This window comes from Poecile atricapillus, chromosome 15 (assembly GCF_030490865.1).
Source record: "Poecile atricapillus isolate bPoeAtr1 chromosome 15, bPoeAtr1.hap1, whole genome shotgun sequence".
NCBI lineage: Eukaryota > Metazoa > Chordata > Aves > Passeriformes > Paridae > Poecile > Poecile atricapillus.
In genome coordinates, this window is record NC_081263.1 from 283,099 (window position 1) to 297,564 (window position 14,466).

Consider the following 14,466-nt stretch of genomic DNA (forward strand, 5'->3'; position numbering starts at 1 on the left):
TTCTAGCTCTGCACAAAATTCTGAGGTCAAATCTGCATTCCTTCTGAATGGGCTAAACTATTGGAAGAAAATACCAAGCTTCCCACACAATGAGGATCTCTATAAATCCTATTTGTGCAAAAACCGCATCAAGATCAAAACATCTTTTTCATTCAATTTTAAAACCCTTAGCAAGGAGTGCTCTGAAATTTTCAGTGTCTTTTAAGGCAAAGGAGAAGTACAAAATACCTGAGTTTACGGTAGTATTGCTGCACTTTTTCGAGTGAAATACCATTAATTTGCTGTGGGAGTTCTTCTAGAGATGAACCAGCTGGTTGTGATTGCCCCTCTGTACTCTCCAGAGCTGAAGAAGAAAACAATTTACTAAAGCTATGTTTTAGTACCAATGATTTTTAAAAATTATTTATCTATGTATCACCACATTTCTCAGCAAATGACTGCTGGATCATGCCAAGGCTGATTCTATTATTCTATAAATGTAATGCATTTCCCAGAATGGGAGTACAGTGGTAGTATCACAAAGGTGAACTTCACAGAGGGCAGCTCTGTCTGACAGCAATTACTCCCCACTGCTGGTCCCTTGAAAGAAATTTCCTTTGTTGTATTTTGGTGTGAATATTTGCTTACCAAGTTGATTTCTAGCCCAGACGGTTCTGCCACAGTGTTTGCTTTTTAAAACACTTCTCTGTAGCCTGGGCACATCTCCTGATCCTACACTAGATCAAACTATCCATGTAGTCCAGTATAATGTCTCTATGGCTGAGGCAAAAAAAAAGCCCCAAACCAGCACATCTTGTTCCCATGACTGTGTCTAATTCTAAAGTCTAGCACTCCCTAGGGCTTCCTAAAATAGAAATATCTGCCTCCTAAGTGAGTCTGTAGGTCTCGGCTGCTTTTTTTAAGAGCTTCATGGTCATTATTTTTGATCTTTCAAAATGAGTAGTTAGCTTCTTTTTCTCAAGAAAGCTTTTTATAGACACCTTTTGTAAAGAGAACTGTGTGCAGTTTCAAGGTTCCCCCATTCTGAAACCGAGCAGGCAGTTTGGAGAAGTAGTAGCTGTCAAGATAAAAGATAACCTTCAAGGCCTGACGACTTCCTTCGATGTGGTAGAAGACATGAGTATCTGGAGAAATAAAGATAAAAAACTTGCTGCTTTACCACAGCAGGAGAATTGTGAAACCACTGCTATCTGAGTTTGTTAGATTACCTAATGACATATCACATCTCCACCATAAGGTCAATAAGGAAGAGCCTTTATGGAGAGAATGCAGGCTCTGAAACCTTATACTTAAAGGATCATAGTTAGTGTGACCTAGTATGATGTTTGATCCAAATACAGTAAATATGGTTAATAATTAGAATCTCATGTTGTTTCATGGCATTTCATAGCCAGTAGACATGAAGAGAGAGATCTGGCAGGGTAAGACACAGGACACTGAAAAGCTGGGAATTCACCACAGGAGCATGGTGCTAATTTTCTGTCATATCTCCTCCCCCCATATAGAATCACACAAATAAGGCACACTGGCACAGGCTACAGCTACACACACCACCACCATTCCATTGTGTCAGTCCTGCTTTAGGGGCCCTATGCTTGCAGGGGAAGCTGAGGGAATACAGTGGTGCTTCAGAGAAGCTGCCCAGTGCTCCCTAGGTGTGACATAGTCTCTCAGATTTACAATCATAGAGGATATTAAACCATAGAACATGTGAAAAAAAAAAAAAAAAAGTGCCTCAAAGAAACAGAGAATACTCACTTGCTACAAGACTTTCATCCAGCTGCTTGAAAAAAAAGGCAACTTTGTCTAGTTCAGCCAGAGTGACCTGGATGTCTTCCAGCATGATGCGCTCCTCCTTCTGTAGGGCAAGGCCACAGAAACAAATAGGTTATTATCTGCCAGAAGATGAGTGACAGGAAGGTACTGTTGTTATGGGCATGTTTTGGTTCAAGAAACCTAAAGCAGAGTGCAGAGCTTTCCATTAGCTCCATCCCACCCAGGAAATCACTAACAGCTTTTTAACTGAGTGATACATTAACCACCCTTTGCTTAGATGTCATTTGATGTGATTCACAGAGCAGAGAGGTTCAAGAACTGCGTAAGTTTGAAGGGATCTCCTTTCCCAAACTTTATACCCGCAAAGGTGAAGAACAGCTGATCAGTTACTGCAAAATGAATACTGATACATTCTGTGCAATGCAAACAAATAGCAGTTACATGCATAGATAGTTTGTATTTTATTTTATAAAAAATTTCCATACTCAATCTACAATGGCTACAAAGTAAAGAACCTCCCTTCTCTATAATATCAGAGCTACTTGTCTGTTTTATGCCTCTCTTTCCTTAGCATTTTTAGAATTTCAGCAGATCTCCTGTAGCTGTGGCTCATCTGTTCATTAGGTGCAGATGAACTACGCAAACACAGCTCCTCTTCATTGTTCTTCAAGCCCCAGCACCACAGACCTGAGAGAGAGACTTCACTCTGTTTGTCTGAACTCCTGCAATACTCAGAACTTCCTCACCCATTTGGGACATGCGTGTCCTCACCAGGGGGTGGCAGGGGACACTCATGCCACCAACAGCTGGGCACTAAAACCTCTCTAAATGCAGCAGCATTGCTTCAAATATGAAGGCTGACTGTTTCCTGGCATGTTCTAGCGTGACAATGGGTCCAGCATTTGTGAAGAGGTGAATATGACTGGATAAGGAATATGGCACTTGGTTGTCAGCTGTGGAAATCTCCAGTTTGCAGTAGTGAGAGTCTGAATACACAGGTGGAATACAGGGAAGAGGTTCAACCGCTCTGGCTCTGCTGACTGGCACAGAATCACACAGGCAAATGTAAGCAGACCTGAGGATACCACAACTCTTCATCTTACCACAGTGGGGGAGAGAAGAGACTGGTAGTTCAGTAAAACTCCAGTGGCTGCTATCTGTTCCAGCCATTTTCTGCTGGCATCTCTGCTGCTCTCTTCATATTCCCCATTGTTGTTGTACCGATAGTTGAGAGCAGCCAGTAACTGCTCTGAAAAGGTGCAAATAGCAGCTACAACAGACTGACAGAAGATGGAATCACGTCTCAGCTGTAGCTCAGTATCTGTCAGAGAAGGGGAGAGAAGCATAAAGAAATCATGAATATACTCTTCCTCCTTCTTACTGCCAGCAAAGTAGTGTGCCTGTGTGTGTGTGTGCGCACATGACATTTGTCTTCTGCTGTAGCTTTGCACTGACTTCACAAATAACCTCTCCTTGCTGTGTGACCTGGATGGACAGATAGACAGCACAGCTGGAACATGTGCATGTTCCAAAATTTTCTCTCCAATTGACTGTTCATTATTCCCTCTGCAATCTGCATGCTCCTTCTGACTGGAAAGAAACTAACAAATGAAAAGTAAGTAACTCCTTAGTTACAGCCATATCTGGACTGATTCCCTTCTTTTTATGTTTACAGGAGCAAGAGAATTATTGGAAGAAGGTGTCCACTATTACGTCTCTCCTGGGCTATTAATCTTCCCCCATCCATCTGTATTTTGTGGGCATCCCATATGCCTAATGCATTAATTGGGCCCATCCATACGGTACCAATTGGTTTGTTTTCTTGGGAGAATTTCCCCTGTGTTAATTTTGCTTCCAGTATGCCTGTCAGGCAGCCACATGCTGGTCAAATCAATCTTGTCATGCTTCAGGTGATTGCAGGCCAGAGAGGCACATGAATAAGTAAAGAGTTACTTCCCAGGCGCCCCAGCCCCTCCAGCAGGCTCTGCAGCAGCCTCTCATTGGCAAGGCACTGTTCCCTAGGGAGAGAAGCTGAAGACATCAGCCAGAGCCTTTGAAGGTCTGGTTTATTTTTATAAGCACTGAACACAATAGACTGACTACACACTCCAGGCCCTGGGCCATATTCTCAGCTTGAGGGCAGCCATCCTTCTTTCCAGTGGGTGTTCATGGAAATGCTGCAGGAGATGGGGCACACAGAAAGAGACACTTCAGGAGACATTTTATCTGCTGTCAAAACTCAGCCTTTGTGGTCAGTAGACTGGCATGCAGCTGGGTTTGGATAGACTCACAGACCAGCCCTGGCAGGAGCTGAGAGATAAGTTAGAGCCGTACAAATCCCTGATCTTCATTCTATGAAGATTTGAGAATCAAGTGTGGCACAGTGAAACACCAGCTTCCAGTTATATATTATATCATTTTCAAACCAAAGGACACCAAATAAGTGCTACAATTACAAAAAGAATGTGCCCAGGCTCCTTGTGAAGACCTGTCCTTTGCTCTGAAAGCATGATGTTTGGTGTGTGGTAACAGCCAAGCGTATTTGGGTTCTCCTTGCACATTTAAGGTCTTCGTCTGTTCTTGGCTGTAATTTCAGTATGCCTGCTCTGTTTGGAATGATGACAGAGTACATGGGCTCAAAAAAGTTGTGCAATAGATCTCGTTTTTACTGCATGTTCTCACTACAGCAGGAAGGAGTAAAGAGAAGGAGGGCTCTCTTCCATCTGGGAAGGAGGGTTGTACAAAGGAAAAAATGAAGACAGAAAAACCCTGTCTTAGGGACTTCTTGGGTATGTTGCTGTTTTGCAAAAAATGAAACCCCTTACCTGTGCATTTTAACAAGGCCAAAAGCAGTTGATTCTTCCCATCTAAAACAGTGAAGAAAAGAAATGCTGTAGTCAACATAATACCAAGGTAGATGTGACTGCAGCTGGTTAACAGTTTCCTCATTCCCCAAAAATCCCTGGCACCTGCATGGCCATGTCTATTTACTCTGGTAGCCCTCACTTGCACAGACATGTTCATGGCTGAAGAAACCTAAGTGTAAAGCAAAGAATTTTACTGGCTACATGCTCTGTTAACTACCAATTACTGGAAACAAATTGCATTTGCAGATGAATCCCTAAGGAGGTGATTTCTATGCAGTGCTTCACACTGATCTGTAAACATCAGTTTCATCTCCTGTTTCAGTTCAACCAGACTACAACAGTTTAGGAAGTTGTAATATCTGATTAGCATTGACTTCAATGTTTGGAACATACCAAGCATCTCTTCATTTTCTAAAATGGTTTAAAAAGCACAGGGAGACAGATGAGTCTGACATCAATCTGAATAGGCTGATGAAATAAAGTAGGGGGAAAAGGTTCTTTGGAGGTGCTGCACAGGTGCAATTTTACCATAAACCACCAGGACTCTGCAACTTGTACTACCTGGTCTTCTCTAAAGCCCGGGACAGCCTTATTAAAAAATGAGTTAAAATTATGAAATCAACTGCTAGATTTGATCAAGATCTCTTCTCCTTGAAGCTAGTACGTTTCCTTATTTACAGACCTTCCACATGTTTCTGTATGATGTCAACAAGGTTCTTGATGCGCAGTGGAAGGTTCCATGGATCTTCCTGAATGCTGGCTTGAATATTATTCCGGCACCTAACTGTAGTTTCTTCCTTCTGCTTAAATTCTAGAAAACACGGAGTGCGTTAGCCATTTAGGAAATGGCACATAACTAAGAGTAGCTTTGGAGCTATAATGTGAATACAGATGAAAGCAGAGACACAGTACCAATAGCAGTAATTAGGAATTCAAAAGGTCCCTAAATAGAACTAATAGAGAGTGCAAAAGACTATTCCCATAGTTCCATTATCAGCAGCCTCCCTGCATTGTATTCAGGATTGTGGGCCTGGTTGACATGCACAGTGCAGGGAGCTTCTAGACAAAGAACCCCTCCTTCCTCTGCCTTTAATGACCTGCAGGCAGCTGTAGTGGGTAGATCCAGAGAATAAGATCAACTTATGGCTGCAACTGTCACATCCTGTAATACTGATGAGAAGTTCTGAAATATCCTGCTTTCTTTCACCTGATGAAAGCTAACTATTTCATTATAGAGTAAAAAATTTATTCTCCATGACTTAGCTATGTAGGCAAGCCAAGCACCCCATTGTTGGTGATGAAGTGCATAAGCAGACAGAGAAACAAAAAAAAAAATTATGCAAAGGACCAGGAGAGCATGCCAATGTCCATCCATCACAAAAAGGTGTCTGTGGTAGCTATTAGACAGACACTGTGGTCCAGGATTCCAGCTGAGTGTAAACAGGGCTTGTCTGCTCCTCAGTGTGATCAGTTAACTAAAGGACTCTCTCAGGGTAATTAATCTACTTTTAATAAATGAGATTCTGTTTAAGCAAAATAAAATAAATGTCTATTATTTCTTCCCTTCATTCCAAGGGTGCATGGAAAGGCTAACATTCTACACAAATGTGAATGTGTTCATAGAGATGTACATATAACAGAACTTCACAGGAGTTATTTCTGGAGTCAAGAAAAAGAAAAGCAGGAAAAGATCTCTAGTTCTAGAGTTTGCCAACATAACTAAAAACCAGAGCCTATGAGAGGTTGGAGCTTTCACCTCCTGCAGCACTTGAGGTACAGCAAGAGTAGTAGGGAACATTTCCGTTTTCAAGTGGGAAAGGAAATGCGGCAAATATTTAGAAAATAAAATCCTGTGTATTTCAGGCAGAAAAGAAACCACATCCTGAGCCCCAAAACCATTAAGACTAAAGAGTCATCATGCTCCCTGAGAATAAAGAAAACATGCTATCATTTGTTTGCTCTCTATGGGAATCAGTTTTCAAAATAAATGTTATGCAAGGATGAGTTTACTCTGGCAATCATCCATCTGAAGAAAAACAGAGTAAGTCATTAAGCAAACTGTGGCAGAACTTTTGGTGCTCTTTTGATCTCCCATCAGCTTATCAGAGCACTCCTTCACCTTGGATCTGACTATCCCTACTTTGTACCTTTTCAAATATGTTAACATCAAAGCAGGGATTTGGAAACTTGTGGGACTTGTGAAAGAGCTTTGAGAATTGAGCAGCATGTAACAAGAGAGGCTTCTTTGGGTTGCAGGAGGGATTCCAATGAAAATGGCCTGGTCAGAAACGGTACCTGCCTAGTGCATGACTGGGTAGACTGCATGTGTGGCCATAGCACATATGCTTTCATGTTAAACTCTTAAGACTTCTAAATCACATTATTAAATCCGGTCAGTCTATTTCTTTACCTTGTAAACTGTGGTCCATGGGAAAGTGCTTGGTTTCCTCAAAGGCCTTACTTATTCCTGGTCCTTTTAGAAGTGCATTGATTGCATCAACCTACAATTGGAATGTTATCGATCAGTGTCAGTAAGACTTGCAGAAGAAAATCTGAACTGAACTCTTGTGGGAAACTGCTGAAGCCCTTGCACTATTTGTGTAAGGAACAACTTACTATACAACAATTTTGGAACAACTGACACACAGCAGTCAGACTTTGTAGCAATGAACTGGCCTCAAAAGCCTCTTAACATTTAATAACAGCATTTTGCACAACAATGATCTACATGCTGATGAGGTAAGAGAATAGCAAACACTGGGGTTACACATTATAAACACATCTGCATGCTAAACTTGTGAGAAAAAGTTGAAACAGCTCAAATCTGCAAATGTAATCCATTTACATCAAACAAAGTATTAGAAGTTTGTCCTTTTTCTTCATGAAAGCTTTTTTCCCTTAGTCTCAATGCCTTAGGTAAGGCAAGTCAGCCTTGCTTATATCACAAGGTAACTTTAATAATGTAGACAAAAGTGATTCATCAAACTGTCCTATAATGTACTTACTTACACTGTTAACCCAAAATCTCAAAAGTATGCCTTCCTCAAAATATTATTTCATAACACAATTTAGTACTTCCAATTTCTTGATTGACATTGATAAAGAGAAAGAAATTCTGTGTAAAAGTAACACCTTCCATACCTGGTTGAAAAGGTGTTCCAGACAGCCATGAAGTTTGTCTTGCTTGTCTAAAGGTATCCTCATATCATTGGGAAGCTCATCTCCTAATACAGGAGAAATTAAAAGCTTTTAACTTACAAACATGATCTGTGATGAGGCATGGGCACACCTTCAGACTGGTGTGAAGTAAATAATGATTGATGCATTATCTCCAATTCTTAAATCAAAATACCCATTATTTTCATATAATGCAAGAATCCAACAATTAAAGAAATTTATCCCTGCTTAATATCTCTCCCATGCTCCAAATTTACTGTGTTTTATTAGAAAAAGGCAAATCTGTATCTTTATGTTCTTGTGATTAGTTTTGAAGAGACCAGTGCAAATTAAATACGCAAGTGCTTATAATCAGCAGACTTCACTTCTCAGCGCTGCTGAAGGAGCGGGCACGAGAAGGATGCCTGTGACCTGTGCACACACTCACCTGACCCCATCTCATCACTGCCCAGGTAAGAGCTGTTGCTCCGCACGCTGGTGTAGGACAACACGGAGTCCCGGTTACTGTTACACTCACTGCAAAGGAGAGCACAGAGGGGAGTGAACAAAAGCTGTCTCCACATCCAGGCACCCACACTGCTATTCGGCCTTTATTAGCACTGTCCCCACAAACCTAGTTCTGTGAAAATTAAATGACTGTAACTAATGACATGCAGAACAGTTATTAAGCAAGGACTCTGAAGCAGGACTGCCACAGCATGCCTTCTTCTATTTGCAGTTAATGCTGAATGTGTAATACATCACCCTGCTTCTGGAAATAATGAAAACACACATCTCCACTAAACTTTGCTACCAGTTCTCGGAGTATTGCAGCATCCAAATCCAGCATATAGGGAGGCTGCAGTAGCACAGATACTGGAGGTGGGAGAGAAAACTTAGGTAATCTAACCCACTTGAGAATTAGGCACTGCAGATCCTATAATGAAGCAGAGGAATCATGACAGTGACCTCCACACCAATCTTGGCTCATGCACACCTGGAAAATTCTAGACTAAATCTCCTCTCTTTAAATTCACTTTAACTATTCTTACTGAAAGTAATCAAAAACACTAAGGATCTCGGGCTGTCTCCTTCCAATGAAGTGACAATGAGTGTTTTGGATACAAGCCCAAAACGAAGCTTAAAAAATTCTCTCTCACTGTCTCTGCCTCTGATGTAGTTTTTAACTGAGATGAGAGAAAGAAATAAGAGCAACTGAAAATACCCTAACTGGGATTCTTGCTGTTCTTTTTCAAATCTAGTATCAAATCTGTTTTTTTCCTCAGGAAGATTAGTATTTATGGCAACTACTCTGCAGTACAAACTTTTATGAACTAATCTCCAAATGATCCCAGAAAAAAAAGCATAGCTATTGCAAACAAGATATTTTCTAATCTGCAATTTGCTTGGGTTTGTAGCTAATCAAAGCTCATTTAAATCAAAACCCTTAAAAACACATTCTCCCTTGAGTAACTAATCTGTAATATATGCTTAATTCTCTGCCTCTGACTAATAAAGAGAGGGCAGAATAATGTTTCTCAAACTTACGTGTAGAATTCTGGAACAAGTGACAAATCCAGAGAGACTGTGCTATCACTTTGTTACCCAGAATAAATTAGCCTCAATTACAGAAATTTGAACTACAGGAATATCCTATTAACATGAAAGAAATATAGCACATTTTACTCAGAAAGCTCCAAAGCACATGCCCAGATTGAAATCTCACACAACAGAGATGCCCTAGATCTCAGCACTGCAAGTCCTTGTTCTATTTCTTTATTGGCTTTGTATTTGTTGTCCTTTGAGGCAATCAATATTCAACCAGAAAAGACCCCAAGCAACCAATCTTACTGGCCCTGTCCTGAGCAAGGGACTGGACTGTGCATGCTCAAGAGACCCCTCCCAACACAAACTGTTCCTCTTCTGCCATTCTGCAGTCTTGCATGAGTGCCACCTATTGTTACTGGTATGAGTGCCCAACAACAGCAAGTACAGCATCAGCACTGCAGCAGGGATGTTACAGAGACAGATAATTCATTCAGGTCCCTGGAATCCTCCCAGCTCTCCAGTCTTGCTAGAAATGCAAAAATGGCCAATTAAGGATGTTAAATTGCAGTGATCAGGCATGGCCACAACTTGTTATCCCACTTATTCTGAAGCTGAGTTTCCAAATGTTTCCCCCCAGAGGGAATTGGGAGTGAGATTCCCTTTGGTAGCAAGTATTCCTGGAGAATCAGCAGTCATGTCCCAAAAAGATTTTGAAGCCTGAATAAACGTTTCCATTTGTGGTTTCAAAGGCCCATTAAAAATAAAAAACTCAATGTCCATTTCTGTTTCTCAGTGTCTTAAGACTTTTAGGAAAATTGTCTGGAGAACCAAATGTTAATACCAGCTATTTTAAGACCAAGCAGTCTGAGAATTCTGCTGGACTTCTATAGTTTCTGGCAACAGCATACAGAAAGTCACACTAGACCTATTTATTTAATTTTATTCAGTTTTCTAGAAGCCTTAGTATTTTAGCATTATTTTGGGGGAAGCATTTTTTGCTGTGTATGTCTCTAGGGTAATAAATGTAATGAATACTTATGTGAAGTGAATACTCTACTAAGTGAATACTAGATAATTGACTGGAAAACAACCAGTTTGTTAAATCCATACTGGGATCAGAACTTTGAAACATTGTATTAGTAAGGTAAAAGTGGCACAATCTTCAGACTCACCTATAGGAGTCTCTGAAACTCATTGTGTCATGTCCAGAGTCTTCCTGGTCCTCATCAGAAACTTTGAAACAGACCTTCTTGACTCCACCATGCTCAGCTTTGTCAGGATCACTGTCTTCTGTTCCCAGGGAAGGCGAGGATGTCTCCTCAGTAGATGGTGCCTCACAGGCACCAGCTTCTGTAGGTTCTGTTATGGTGGACAAAAGTCTGCAGAAGCACAACATAGAGCTCTCAGTCCCACAAATGAACTGTCATGACTAAGGCTAAATGCAGCTATGTGAAATCAGAGCTAACTTTGTGAGCACTTTACATAGATCTGATCTGAACATGCTCTCAGTCTGAGGCCATCCCCGCCTTGTCCTGTCACTCCAGGCCCTTGTAAAGAGTCTCTCTCCACCTTTCTCGCAGGCTCCCATCAGGTACTGGAAGTCCACAAGTAGGTCACCCCAAAGCCTCTTCTCCAGCATAACAATCCCAGTTCTCTGAGCCTTTTCTCACAGCAGAGCTGCTCTGTCCCTCTGATCATCTCCATGACCTCCTCTGGATTCTCTCCCACATCCTTCCTGAGCTGGGTACCCCAGAGCTGGAGGCAGCTCTGCAGGTAGGGTCTGTCACCTGCACTGGGCAGAGGGGCAGATTCCCCCCTGGCTTCACCTGCTGCCCACACTGCGGGGAGGAGACCAGGATACAGATGGCCCAGGACCGAATGATGCTGTCTGTGCACACTGATGGCTTATGTCCAGCCTCTCATCCACCAGCACTCCCAAATCCTTGGCACATCTGCTTTCAGTCCCTTTATTTCCCAGCCTGTGCTGCCCTGACTAGGTGCAGCACCTTGCACTTGGTCTTGTTAAACCACAGGAGATTCCCATGAATCCCAGTTCCCAAAAGGTCCTGTTACCACAGGTACCCTACTTCCGTAAGGCGTAGCTTAATCACTGTAACCATGGTGGCCTGAAAGTCCTCACTTTCTTCCTCCAAGGCACTGGATTTCTCCTCCTCAGCTTGATGGCTCTACCCAGCAGCTACCACCCTTCTGTATGCACGTGGGACCCAAGGCTCCATGTGCTTTCCACTCAGGTGAAGTTTCGGTCATAGGCTGCTTTTGGCAGAGATACAGTTAATTCTTTTTCCATTGGCTGGTAGGGGACTGTTGTGGATTTGTGCTGAACACAAGACTGATAATACAGAGATGTTTGTAACTTTTTTAAGAAATTCTTTTTAGTTTCTTTTTTCTCTTTCTCAATTCTGCTGCACTTCTTTTTGTACATTTTTCTCTTCACTCCTGGATTTCTCAGTCTCCTCTGAGCTGAGCTCCTTGAGAATACTCCCTCATGGGGAATCCTGTTTATCACAGTCCTCCGGGTCAGGACAAAAACTCCAAAGCCTGTTAGGATCTTGTTTCTCGTGTTTATCAGGATGTTATCACAAAACTTGGCAGGTCTCTCCAGACTTTCTGCACAAGTTCAATTCACTGCAATCTGACTAATTTCTTTCTGGTGGTACAAAATTGTGCCTCACTTTGTGGCTCACTTTGGCTTTGAAAGCACAAAATGGCCCTGAACTACACAGTTCTTTTATCTTTATACTCATTCTTATCCAATTAACAATAGACACATGTATTATTTTTCTTAATGACCCAATGACCCATCACCCGTGTGCTGCACTGCGGCATTTTTTGACCAATCACCTACGATTACCCAAAAACCTCGAGAAGAAGAACATGAAGAAGAAAGAAGGAAAAGAAACAACATTCTAAATCCTCCATCTTGCCTTCTGCTTTCTAAATTATTTTAAACTCTTAACTTTTTCACCCAGTGACTTAAGAAACTCTCTAATCTACACACTCACACTTTTAGCTTTTTCTATCTAACTTTAACAGTTGTTTTCATGTATCACCATGAAAACATGCTTATAAATTTCATATTGTATGAAATTCAGTGTTTTTCTGGATCTCAGAGTATCAGAAACAAGCACACACACACACACTCTGTGTCTCGGACTCCAACAATGTTCTATTTATTGCTGAGCTTACACAAAACCAAGGCCTTTTCTGCCCCTTGTACAGCCACACTGGGGAGGGGGCTGATGTGGGAGACTGTGAGAAGACACAGCCAGGACAGGTGACCCCAACTGATCCAAGGCATATTCCAGATCGTGTGACACCACGCTCAGTATATAAAGTGGGCAGAAAAGGAGGACAGCAGGGATATTTGGAGTGATGGTGTTCGTCTTCCCAAGTCACCATTCTGCAGGATGGGGCCCTACTCTCCTGAAGGTGGCTGAACACCTCCCTGCCCATGGGAAGCACTGAATGAATCCCTGGTTTTGCTTTGTTTGTGTGCAGCTTTTGCAACACCTGTTTAACTGTCTTTATTTCAACCCACAAGTTTTCTCACTTTTATTCTTCTGACTCCATTCCTGATGCATCTGGCAGGGACTGAGCGAGTGGCTGTGTGGAGCTGAGCTGCCAGCTAGGGTCAAACCATGACAGTGCACGATGGGCTATTCTGTTTCCTGGAAGTGGCTGTCATCAGCTCAGGGCATCGTTCAGCCTCCTCCCACACAGCTCATCCCCGCAGCCCCTGCTACCAAAACCTTGACTGTCATGCACAAACCACAGACACACTGCTCCATCTTTTGTTACTGTAACTAGGAGACCTGTCATGATAAAGAAAGAAAAACAAAAAGAGGACATGAAACCACAGGTTCCATAGAGAAACTGGCCTGCAATTACAAGTTTTGCTTAGTCTGCCTTGTGATAGACAAAATCTCAAGGGCTCTTGGCAAGAAATAGATTCTTATTTTGGAATATATAGTAAGAAAAACAGTGGCTGTCAAATTCAGGTAGACTTTTAGAAGCAAAGGACAATAATACAAACACTGGTGGATCTGGCCAGGAGTAGATTTGACACAACCAGCAAGGAGCCATCATCCAAGGGCAGGTCTGATGAGGCAAGTAAAGAGGATGACAGCTGGAGCTGACACCACAATGTGTTTTTGGTGGTTTCTGCCTCAAGTTATCAGAGTTTCTTCCTCCAGTGCATACAGGATTTTGTACTCACTTATTTATCTGAATGACATACTGCTTCATTTCCTTCACTGCAATGTCAAGTTTGTTAAAAAGGTGCAAGTAGGAGTCCTGCATCTCCCAATCTTCCTGTTTCAGCAGAAAACTGAGTCCCCTTTCTTCCCGAATTGTTCCTCCATTCTGCTGGCCAAGGCTACCATCAGGATCTCCATCTTCTGGGGCTGGACATCTCCAGGATGGTGCAGCCATAGTGGTGATGCAATGCTGAGTATATGAGACTGGATTTAAGGTACCTACTAAACATTAAAGGATCCAGTTAGTATGGCTCTCATGACTTTCCCCATTCCATCCCAGTGATGATTGTTTAGGATAAGTGAAGTTTTAACAAGAAAAACTAACATTTCACGAAACAGTTTTATGTAATTACATTCTATGAAAAAATCATTCTGAAAAAAACCCAAAGAAGTTGGGCTTTTTTTCCTGGCATGCAACTAGATATTTTGAATTTACTGCAGTTCAGAAACTGGCTAAATTATGGAAGTAAAGACCTATGTCTACATGTATACTCATACAGACAACACAGAAGCTCTCTAAAAGCATTTGTTGAAAAGTTAATGAATCTAGGTTCTCAGAAGTCAGTCTATGCTATTATTCCAGTTCTACAGATATTACACTTACACACACACACATACGTATAAAAGGACAGGATTCTGTCCTTACAGAAGATAAATTAATTCTTTTTCATTTAGAATTGCTGACAGTTTTGGTGCAGTACTTTGCTAACTACCTTAGCTCACATTAAAAATACTACTGCCCAAGCAAGCAGGGCTCCTTTATAGACCTCAATTTGAATAGTCAATGCTATCGTTCAGAAGGTTGGTTAGTCTATACTTCCGTCTTCCAAAACTTCCTGCAC

The 14,466-nt window shown here is 41.7% G+C and overlaps 1 protein-coding gene across 3 annotated transcripts in view; it reads right to left on the reverse strand.

Moving 5' to 3' along the window:
- PREX1 (phosphatidylinositol-3,4,5-trisphosphate dependent Rac exchange factor 1) overlaps positions 1 to 14,466 on the reverse strand; it is a 123,626-nt gene that overhangs the window by 6,141 nt on the left and 103,019 nt on the right. For 2 of the 3 annotated variants that reach the window (XM_058850526.1, XM_058850524.1), the window contains exons 25-35: positions 13,585 to 13,846; positions 10,520 to 10,726; positions 8,248 to 8,336; positions 7,785 to 7,867; positions 7,054 to 7,144; positions 5,326 to 5,454; positions 4,602 to 4,643; positions 2,880 to 3,097; positions 1,759 to 1,858; positions 981 to 1,124; positions 229 to 343 (exon numbers count right to left, since the gene is read on the reverse strand). In XM_058850526.1, coding sequence (XP_058706509.1) covers positions 229 to 343; positions 981 to 1,124; positions 1,759 to 1,858; positions 2,880 to 3,097; positions 4,602 to 4,643; positions 5,326 to 5,454; positions 7,054 to 7,144; positions 7,785 to 7,867; positions 8,248 to 8,336; positions 10,520 to 10,726; positions 13,585 to 13,846 — 1,480 coding nt within the window. The remainder of the gene's footprint in view (positions 1 to 228; positions 344 to 980; positions 1,125 to 1,758; positions 1,859 to 2,879; positions 3,098 to 4,601; positions 4,644 to 5,325; positions 5,455 to 7,053; positions 7,145 to 7,784; positions 7,868 to 8,247; positions 8,337 to 10,519; positions 10,727 to 13,584; positions 13,847 to 14,466) is intronic. The other variant, XM_058850525.1, reaches the window with a different exon arrangement.